Source organism: Diuraphis noxia, unplaced genomic scaffold (genome assembly GCF_037042655.1).
Source record: "Diuraphis noxia isolate RWA-SAM2 unplaced genomic scaffold, SU_Dnox_SAM2 contig0003, whole genome shotgun sequence".
Classification (NCBI taxonomy): Eukaryota; Metazoa; Arthropoda; class Insecta; order Hemiptera; family Aphididae; genus Diuraphis; species Diuraphis noxia.
Genome location: NW_028301713.1, coordinates 38,594,127 through 38,605,643, shown reverse-complemented (window position 1 = coordinate 38,605,643; position 11,517 = coordinate 38,594,127). Strand labels below are relative to the sequence as shown.

The window sequence follows — 11,517 nt, the reverse complement described above, 5'->3', positions numbered from 1 at the left end:
AATTGTATCTATTCTGTGATAAACTGATAAGTTGTTGTATGTTGATATTAAATTTTATCAAATTATTATGTATACATATTTAGTATACTACTAATATTACTACATAGTAAGTCGTTGTATGTATAATTTACTAAATTATTTCATACTACATTGTCTACATTATAGGTATACACTATAACTATAAGTGGATCAAAAAAATATTTTCAGAATAATTATATTATTGTTTTATTTTTTATTTTTTTTTAAAATAATTTTATGTTTGTATTTTAATTTATTAATTATTATTTTTTTTTTACTCATTACAATTAAAAATTATTAAAATTAAATTTGAAGATAAACAATTGATGCCAAACGAACACATTTTTTCTTCTTCCCGTTGCATTTCATCAGGTAATAAATATCTATAGCCTATTACTAATATACATAAAATATGTTAACTGACTTTCAGATGATTATGTCGAATGTTTTTAATGGTACCTGCCTTTTTATTTTATAATAATTTAATTCATAATTTGATATCTATTTAAAATTCTCAATTTTTTATAAATTAAAATATTTCATGGACAACTATCATGATATTTTAAATTTTATGAATTCTGAACTACACTTATTGATAGAAAAATGAGGACTGAAAATATTTTATTTATGATTATAATATTATAATATTTTTATTATGATCAGTGAAAGTGAGAATATGTATAAGTATTGAGTACTGAATTTGTTTATTTTATAGAAATACAATTTTAAGTCATTAATTTACTATATACGAGATTATATATTGCCCTTGTATTATAACAATTTACAATTTACCAATTCAAATTCAATTAAATGAGCATAACACAGTATGTAAATCGTAACAGTCTGTTAGTCATTAATTATTTTAGCATTTTACTCCTAATGTGAATTTTTGGACTAAAGTTATTGTTTGTCATTTATACAAGTTAAAAAATAAACCATAATTTAATGTCTTAATAATTTAAACATTTCTTTATAGATGGTATAATTTTTATTGTCTTCTATAGTTTTATTATTTATTTTATGATAAAAGTAAAAAGACTTTTTATTTATTATAAATAATATTATTGATTGAGTTTGTACTTTGTAAATTTATAATTTATAAAAAAAGTTGTTATGAAAATCATAAACTTATTGGATATAGATAGTATAGTCAGCAATTGTTGTGATCATTTTTTTTGGAAGATGATTCTATTAATTTACTATTTGATATTGATATTTTTTGGAATATTTTAAAAAATATTGGATAAATATGACAGATTACTTTTTAATAATACCCATTTACCAATGACATATTATAAGCAAACTATATTTTATGGGTATAATGATTCTGTATTCCTGTCCTATGAAATCAACCAAATTTCATTTATTTTTTTTTTAAATTAATATAAGTAGGGTTATATTTTACAGATCACATTGGCGATGAGCTTAGTTTTTTAATATTTTAATTTCTATTTTAACATTACGTTTTTCAAAATAAGAAAAATTAAGCTTTTTTCATAAATTATTTTATGATATCATTTGAAATAAATTTAAAAAATCGGATTTTAATATGTAGCCAGTAGGAAGTTTTCTTCATTAAGATAAAAAAAATGTTTATCAGAATCTGACAATTCTATCAGGCCTGAAAATTTTTTACGTGAAGTCATTTTTGTTGATATAATATATCAACCTCGAGCTGTAGATTAACGAAAAGTATAATAATTAAGATAGTTACTAAAATATAAAATAAAATTTTCAAATTTAATGCAAATGTAGAAATTTTGAAAAATCAGAACTGGGCTCCTAAAAATATAAAAATATAAGCTTAATATATCCATTGTATTGTCTATATATTTATATTTTAATTTTAAATCATTACATACCATTCAATAATTCCCCATTTACACATCATTTACCATTTATTTTAAATTTGTAGATTAATTAGTTATCATCTACATCACAGACATATTATAAAGATCATTATAAATTTTATAAATTATAATGAAATGTCTAGACACTCTAGATTTAAGTTGTAATAAAAAATGGTTTTGCCAAAAAAAAAACAAACATAATTGTCAATTATTAAGTGGCTACACTGAATAAACTCTATTGTGCGTATAGTGTTTTAAAAACGTAAAAAAATTATAAACCATGTTTTTTATCATAGCCGGCATATAATGTACGAGTATAACCGCAGTTAGCAGTTGTCAGTTTAAATTTTAATATTTATTTTTAATACATAAAATAAATAATCATTTAATGAAATGTTTTCGATAGAGTCTGTGTATTTAAATAATATTTATGTTTTTCAGTTTTTGTATCTGACAAAGTAAAATACATATTATTTTATAAATTTATTATTGTTTTTTTTTTTTTTTGATAGAACATTTAAGTAATGTCAAAATTAGATCCTAGCGATATTTCTATTTTGCCTTGGTATTATGACGAATTTGGTATGTATTTTATTTCTATTTTTACAAAAAATATAGTATGTTTTAATACTTTTATTTCATTAATCGTAATTTGGATTTGACAAATATTATTTGGTATTTAAGAATTATATAATTTACTGTCCTAAATATTGGGATTTACTGTCTCAAATAGTTATAGGGATTTAAAAACATCAAAAATGTTTAACGAAGCGATTTAATTTTAATTTTACTTATGTAGGTATAAAATATAATACAGAAAATAATTTTCCTATTAAATCAAGATGTAGAAAATGTGTTTGTCGTGAATGATATTTATACTTCTATAACTCATATTAATTCAATAAATATCATATTCATGAAAACCGATGCACAATTATATTTCGTTCGATATAAGTTCGATATTTTAATATTACTTTTTAAGGTTTATTTAATATTATCGTGTAATGTGGTATATTTATTTTATAAATTATACACCTTAATAAAATATAATGTTCAGCTTTTACTTTTTAAATTAAAAGTGAATAAAATGCCGCTCATTTGCTTCCGAGTTTAGTGATAAAAACATAAGCTTGTATCCGGATTTATATCGGATCATTGACCCGTAGGTAAATCTCGAGTTCAAGGACATAACTCGTAATGTATTTACTACACTTTTTAACATTTTCTATTCCATGAATTTGTAATACAAATTTTACATCTTGGTATACTGTCTACTATACTTAATACTTGTGAAATTTTTTAAATTTTTGTTGTATGTACCTATTTGAAATTTTATTGGATAAAGTAATAATTGGGATTTAACATTCACTTAGGTATACATATGTGTACCATATCATTATAATTCAATTTAACGTATTTATTTATAGTAAATAAATAAATTGATTAATAGGAACTAAAAATCCGATAAAATGTGTTAGATGATTATAAACTTCGAATTCGAAACGTTGAAACTTGAAATTGATTATAAGCATTTGGTAAACAATAATTTATTGATGTATTTATGAATTTATCAATAAAACATAAATGCTACTTTTTTAACAATTAAGGTTTATTAAGTTTATTCACCATACGATTTATTTTTTTTAAATTTGTATTTTCATACTCAAATCATTATGTTGGAAGTTATTTCCTCCCTAAGTTTGCAATATTACGTTTTTACTCAAAAGCTCAACGCTGTATGTATTGCTGCGTTTCACGCCTGTAACGTGTTTTAATTTTTTTTTTTTTACGTATAATAATGATGAAATCAGAAATTCAATATCAGTGATTCGTCTTATTTTTTGAATACAGTAATCTAGGTTATATAAATCTAATATTTAAAACTATAAAATTACTTTTTTCTTTCTTAGAGCTTTATTGTGTAAATAAGTTTTAGCCAATTTTACCATCGGCCATTAGGTAGAGGTAAACGGATAACCTAACTAGTTAACCTAACCTACCACTTGGTTTTTAGATAGATCTAAGATCTAACCAGTTAAATAACAAGTATAGTAGCTCCATTTGCCTACTGGCTATCGGCTCCGGTGCCGTATTTTCAGTATTAAAAAATAAAAATAAATATTTTATGCCGTACTTGTAGTGCTGGAGTGTCTATTGACTCTATTGCCTATATTCTAAAACAAAATTTTAATACGTTGATTCGAAAAAAAGTTATTTGATTTGTCAGGTATTTCTTTTTATTTTATTTTTTATTAACTTATGGCTTCAATGGTCATTGGGTGTGGGGACTTTCCTCTGGGGAGGGTACTGTAGGTTTTTAGGTTGGATAGGTTTGGTACACGTGTGCAGTTAGGATTTTTAGACAGAATTTTGAATTAAACATCCTCAGGTTTCTACCATGCCTGATTAGGGGGATGGTGCTCACTCTCTCCAGACAGTCGCCTGCCCAGAGAGAGTTATCGTATATATGGCTGGGATTTGAACCCAGGTCATTCTAGTACACCTTGTATCAATATATTTAGTGAAAATTATTGATTATAATATGTGGTTATTTTTAATGGATTACAACAAAACAACTCAAACTGGGTAGGTATCTCTAAAGATTCCCGTTTTCTGCTATTTTGTAGTTTTTGTTGATTGTTTTTTCTAATAATTCTATAAGGTTAATTTCTGAAACTATGTTTACTAACATTTTGAGTTGAAAGTTGATGATTTTTTATGATCTAAAATATCCATGACAAGACACAGAAAGTAACTGCCGATCGGTGTGTATGCCTTATTCGAGTAGGTCACTGATCACTGTGGCGCTTTGATCATAATATTGATGTTTTAAATTTGAATTCAATGATAAATTTTTGTATGCAAAAAATAGGTTCTGATTGAAGGTGGTTTTGAAAGAATTTTTATTATTCAGTTTATATTATGATATATTTATATTAGTTATATTACTATTAAAATATTGCTTATACTTGGGTAAGTATTATAATTTATTTTACTATTAGTTTACGGTAGGTTGAATTAATTTGTGCCTATAATATTGCTTATTTATTATTATAGTTTTTATTTATATATCATATTATTGTGATGTTATTAACTTTTGAGTCAATATCGATAACCAATTGCTGATTTACCATAGAATGGTGTGAATAGTTTCATGGTATAAGTAAGAAATTACATAAAATTAATCTAAATGTTTTTAAAATGTCATTGTGTTATATAAAGTATAACAATATATGTAAAAGCATAAATTCCCATGGATAATATTTGTAAATAACTAAAAATTATTATTTTGGTCATTTAAATATTTAATGTTGTCCAATTTTGAACTTAAAGTGTTCTTTAACAATAATGATGGTTATATATATATATTTTTTAAATATTTTAGTTCCAATTTGAACTGCTTTTGAGAATCCTTGTTTGGATTTTCAAATCTTGGTTATAGAAATTGAAGATTTTTTTAATTGTTTACTATAATGTGCAAAACTACTGTTTTTTTTTTTTAAATAGTTAGTGACTTTGCTGAATTTTGCCAATATTTGAATTTTAAATCCTATACAAATTATGCAAGTGCATTATAAACATGTAATATGGAACCTTTAGTTATTAACTGAATAAACTTAATTTGTAATCTGGGAGTGTAATATTTTCTTGATATTTATTTTAAATTTAGACACTAAATTAGAACACTAATAGATATTGGAAGATAGTTTATACTTGTATCATGTTATATTAAAATAATAATCATTAAAGTAAAATCAAAATGAATACCATTTGACTGTATCATTACTTTGTAAAAATGTCTTTAAATTTAAAGGATCTTAAAATATTAAAAAATAATTAAGATCCATAATAATTCATTTTATAAAAAAACCTCTTTATTATGTAATTTTAAACATTTTTTTTTTATATCTAATTAATACTTGTTGATTAATGATTGTTAATAACCTGTGCAAAGAGATAACTAAGTTTTAGCCTGAAGTAAAAATTGTATTTTTTTTAGAAACAATGGATGTATTGGTTGAACCTAAAGATGAACTTTTTGAAGTAAGCTTATGTTATGTTATAATAAACATTAAAATAAATACTGAATAAGCATTATTTTTTGTCATACATTATAAACAATAATTATTAACTAAACAGTTTTTTTTTTTTCATTTCAGTTTGATGAGTTTAAGATGGAACCATTGTCACCTTATTTTGGGGATGATATAAAATTTAATACAGAAGCTAGTGATCTAGATACTGATCATATGATGCAATGGAACATTGAATCCTGTTTTGGAAATGGTAATATTTTTACAAAATATATTCTTTTATCTGTAGAATAAATTATTTCTATGTTTTAGGTATTGATTTGGAAAAAAAATTTACATCACCTCCATCATCTCCTTCTTCAAACGGGTCAATGCCAAGCGGTGATTCACAATCATCATTTGATTCAAACCAAGTATTTGCTATAATATATTTATTATTTTTAATATGATAATTTTCTTATTTTTGTAATTGTTTAAAAAGGTATTACCAAGAATTATATTACCAAATATAAATACTAATTGTGATACTAATACTGTAATCACTCTTAATTCTATGAGTGGAATTCAAACACTTCCAAAAATGAAAATATCTCCTGCTCCAATTAAACCAATTTTAAATGCAGCTTCTAGAACCAACAATATTTTAATAAATAAAAATTGTAAATTATATTTTGACAAATTATTTTTAAAATTGGTTTTTTTAATGTTGTTATTAATTTTGATATTTTATTACATTTATTAGTCAATGTTTCTTCAATGCTGACTGATCAAACTAATCAATCTCCAGTTACGATTTCAAAATCATTTGGTAATTAGTAATATAAAAACTTTATTAGGACGCAAAGTCCCCTGACATTTAGTCTCCAAATTAAGGGATAGTTATAGGAAATTTTTAACTATTTTTAACAAACCACTCCAGAATAAATAAAATATCCATTTACCTTGAACACCTTTGTAAGGTACATCACAAAGTAAAAAAAAAATTCAACCTTTTTGTTTATATTTGGGGGTCCAATTTTAATTCTTTATTGTACATATTATATCATGCAATGTTGATTAATATGTAGTGACTAAATGTCAGATGTATGATAAAAACATAATTTATGTTAAATTTATGATAAATTATATGTTTTAAATGTAGTTGATTTTTAAATTTTTAGCAAAAACTTTCCCACAAAAGATTATACTAACTCCAGATCAATTTTCAAAAATAACCAAATTACAAAAACAAAAACATGTTGATTTAAGTGTACCATCTTCAATACCAATAGTAAAAAGTACTGCAGAAGTAAATAAGAAGACATTGCCAGCAGTTGAGATTGATTTAGCAAAGCCTAAAAATTCTACTACTACTTTACAATATAATCAAGTATAAAATTAATTATTAAAATTAACAGATTATGATATTAATGTTTTATTGTTTACATTAAATATGTATTGATAAGTTAAGTGCAATAAAACGACATCAACGCATGATACGAAATCGAGAAGCAGCAAGTTTATCTCGTAAAAAGAAAAAAGAATATGTTACATCATTAGAAGAAAAAATCACCATATTGGAAAAAGAAAATTTGGAATTGAAAATTGTTAGTCAATTAAATATGTTTTCAACTTAATAGTACACAATTATTTACCATTAATTTTATTAAAACAATATTCCTTTCTACTTAGCAAAATTCAGCATTGAAGGAAAGGCTCAAAATTTTTGACAAATTATCTTCAATAACTGACAGACCTATAATCAAAAAAGCCAAAAAAGCTACAGCCATATTATCAGTAGTTATAATGATTTCCTTAAATATTGTACCATCAGGGTAATTACTGATAACACATATTTATATTTTTAATTTAAAAAATGTTTTCTTCCTTAGGCTTTTCAATATAAGACAATTTGATAAATCAGAAATTCAAATGAATCTTGGGAAAGATTACAAAACAAAAAATATTGAAAACATAAACTTTCATAGCAGAAATCTATTATGGGTCAGTGATTTTGAAGATACTAATTCGTCATTAAACACTACTGAACATTTGATATGTCCAACATTTATAAATGTATCTGAATCAAAAAGGTTGGTATAATGCATTTAATAAAGTGGATAAATTAAAAAATAATTTTGAATTAAAGATATTTAGATTTTATAAAGTATATTAGTATTTAAAAAAGGTAGACTAGTGGGTACCATATTCCGTTCTGTTCTTTCTACAAAAGGATGTTGATCATATAATATTAATCTGTGTGTTATATTCTAATTCAATAATAAATCATTGCATATAAAAAATTAATGGAGATATTGTTTTCTATAAATAAAATGTCATAATTGAATAAAAAAATAATATAAATCATAATATCTCATGACTTTATATAGCGTAACTTTTTTTTTCATTGTTAAATCAATTAATTTATTGCTCTGCTCAGAATCTAAAATACTAGTGTATGGTAGATAATTTGGTATTTGTTTTGCAATTATTTAAAAATAAATTTTATTGTTAAATTATGTATCTACTTGATAAAAATATTTAATTGAAAGTATGGAAATTGTACAATTTTAAATTTATTTTTTATAGTGTTTTTAATTATAATTATAGTTATTTGTTTAGTATCTTATTTGGAACTTTGAAAGTAAAATAATCATCTATTTTTATTTTCAGAATTGATAGTGAACTCCGAAAATGGATTGAACCAAAAAACTTTAAGTTATTGAATGATAACTTATCAATGGTTTATGTTGAACCACCATTTTTAAGTACTACTATTGAACATTCTAAACATAATGAATACACTGGTAACAAAGACAAAAAAATGGAAAAATTACAAAAAAAGAATTTTAAGTAAGTTAATTAAGTAATTCTGTTTTTAATCATAATATTTTAACTATATTAAATTCATAGAAAAAGAAAGCATGTTCCATCTAACAATGATTTCATAGAAATATTTGGTCAGTTGAAGTTAGATAATAAAGAAAGCTTATTTAACTCCATTGAAAGGCAAGATGATACATTCTACGTTGTTTCTTTTTCTGGTGATCATTTATTATTACCAGCTAGCCATAATGCTTCTAATACTACCCTTCGCCCAAAGATGTCACTTGTTTTTCCAACTTTATCATCAAATGGTATGAATTACATATTATAATTGATTCTATATATTTTAAATAAATTATTAATTAGATACTTTACATTTAACTTTTTAAAAGGTTCAGATTTCGTCACTATGATTCAAATTGATTGTGCTGTAACTGATACAAAAACATTACATATTCGAGACATTCACTTAAGACATAATAATGATTATAAAAATAATGTATCATCAAACTTAAAACAGCATCAGGGTATTAAATTATTTTTATGAAAATATTATATCAAACATGTAATTTTTACTTTAAAATATGCATTTTTTTAAAATATTGTTGCAGACCATAAAAACAATATACCACACAAGCCCTATTTTGTACGTCAAAGTTACTCTGGTTCAATGTTTAGCAAAATGAATAATGAACTTCCAAGTTACTAGTATTTCAATGTATTTTAAATTTAGAAATAATATCTTAGCAATTTTTTTTTATAATTGAATGCAATTTTTTTCCATATTATAAGCATATCTATTAAACCATATACTGATAATATGAATTGTTATGTTAACTATTCCTACAAAAAGTGGCATTCAATTGGAAAATTAAATTATTGATATATGATCTAGTTGACTTTTTTTTAGATAAGTATCCTATTCATAATTTAGTATATAATAATGTAGTCAAATATAAAAATATAATCTTTGGTAAATATATTTCAAAATTAATTTAATTGATTTTTTGTCTTAGATTCTCCTAATTTAATTGTAAATAATATGTTACATGAAGTTTATTTAATGTACAGCTGAGTTTTAATAACTTAAATTTTTTTTAATTCCTTAAACATTTTCATATATTAATGGTTTAATGTTTTATCTTCAAAACTAAAACTTATAAATATCCTAGTCAAAGTCTACTGATTATTTGTTGTTATTAAAGCTGAGATTTCAATGCAATTTGCAGTGCTCCTTCTATAACATAAACGTTTCATGTATTTTTGAATAAGAATAAAATGTTTATTATTTTGCATTTTTTGACGATTTTAAAAGTTAATTTTTTTCATTCTCTAGCTCATTTTAAGATTTTTAAGGTAGCTTGAAGTTTCTATATAAATTTACTAAGCTATAAATATATACATGTGAATAAATATATTGTTTGAAGTCGAAATCTATAAAAATAAAAGATAATAATTTATGGAAGTATTTTTTCAAATAAATGATGTCCATAAAAATCAGTTCTTTTTGTACAATTTTTTTTTACAATCCTTTGAAATGTATGTTGTTATTCAAACATTTCAAACCATATTTATATAATAATGTGTATCAAAATAACTAAAAATTAATAAATTTGTTATGCATTATTTTGAATTTTTAGACCATAATATTATTATTTTTTTAAATCGCTGCCTAGTTGTTATTATTATAATATTTTGTAATTTAAATTGACAATTTGAAGTAAAATAATATTTTGTTGATTTTTTCAATTGTTTTAACTTCTTAAAATTATGTTTTTTAATTATGATGATAAATGCCACCAGTATTAAAAAAAAAAAAAACTATTATATATGTTCGATAAAAATCCTTGCTTAGTTAAATCATCCAAATTTAGATTGGTTAATTAATCTATATTTATTTATCTAAAACTTTAAACTTTGATTGATGTATTATTATATGACATAGACATTAACAATAGTAAACTAATAACTTCTGATTATTGTTACTATTTTATATTTGCGTAATTTGGTATATAATTTACAATACAAATAATTTATGTAGATTTGTGGCAGTTAAATTTTAAATATTACCTGATAATCTCTTATTGATTATTAATATTTTGTATTATGTTACATTATTTTTAATCTTGATTCTATATTATATACACTGCACAAAAATACAATATATTAGAAATTATTAAGTTATAGATTGGTTTAATAAAACAATAAATAAGCAATAATTTTTTATGGATAATTTAACTCATTTTTTACAAGCATATTATGATAAAAATAATATAGGTAACTAAGGTTGTTTTATTTTATATTTTAATTTATGTTAGGACAATTTTGTTTGAGTATTTATTTAATGGTTCCTTTTAAAAAAAAAATGTGGTAGGTTTATTTATTTGTTTTGGTTTTAAGTGAGATTTAACTATATTAATTATTGTAATATTTTTTTTTCTTTTAAATGTTTCAAAATAATATAATAAATGTATTTGTGTGATTTTTTAAATGTATTTTTTATAAATAAATGAAACATTTTTTACATAAAATGTTGTGATATTTATCCTCATTTATATGAAGTTGTTAATAATATATAGAGTGAGGTTGACAAATTTGGAATTAAACTATGATTTCAATTACATTTTTCTGGCAGGCCATCTTATTAGGCTTGCAGCTTTCCTATATTTAGTATTCTTCTATTCAAACATTGTTAAGTAGATAAATAATTAAATATCATCTCAAATTCAGTGTTTTTTATTTCAGTAAAACAAAGTTTTATCTCCCATTACTTGTGAAATGTTAAATAATTAAAATACAATTGAGTGTTA

The 11,517-nt window shown here is 22.6% G+C and overlaps 1 protein-coding gene across 3 annotated transcripts; it reads left to right on the top strand.

Annotated features, from left to right (window-relative positions):
• The first annotated feature begins 151 nt into the window (after positions 1 to 151).
• Positions 152 to 9,689, top strand: Atf6 (bZIP_ATF6 domain-containing protein ATf6). 3 transcript variants are annotated; one of them, XM_089225054.1, is made up of 15 exons: positions 152 to 390; positions 2,381 to 2,450; positions 5,869 to 5,912; positions 6,029 to 6,155; positions 6,215 to 6,315; positions 6,384 to 6,561; positions 6,645 to 6,710; positions 7,063 to 7,271; positions 7,348 to 7,488; positions 7,574 to 7,716; positions 7,774 to 7,974; positions 8,555 to 8,734; positions 8,795 to 9,018; positions 9,106 to 9,234; positions 9,319 to 9,689. In XM_089225054.1, the coding sequence occupies exons 2-15, from the start codon at positions 2,393 to 2,395 to the stop codon at positions 9,414 to 9,416; spliced, it is 1,899 nt and encodes a 632-aa protein (XP_089081180.1). In that variant the 5' UTR covers positions 152 to 390; positions 2,381 to 2,392; the 3' UTR covers positions 9,417 to 9,689. The 3 variants fall into 3 exon arrangements, with proteins under 3 accessions (XP_089081180.1, XP_089081179.1, XP_089081182.1); XM_089225053.1 differs by having other exon boundaries at positions 166 to 390; positions 9,100 to 9,234; XM_089225056.1 differs by lacking the exon at positions 2,381 to 2,450 and having other exon boundaries at positions 167 to 390; positions 9,100 to 9,234.
• Positions 9,690 to 11,517: the final 1,828 nt, after the last annotated feature.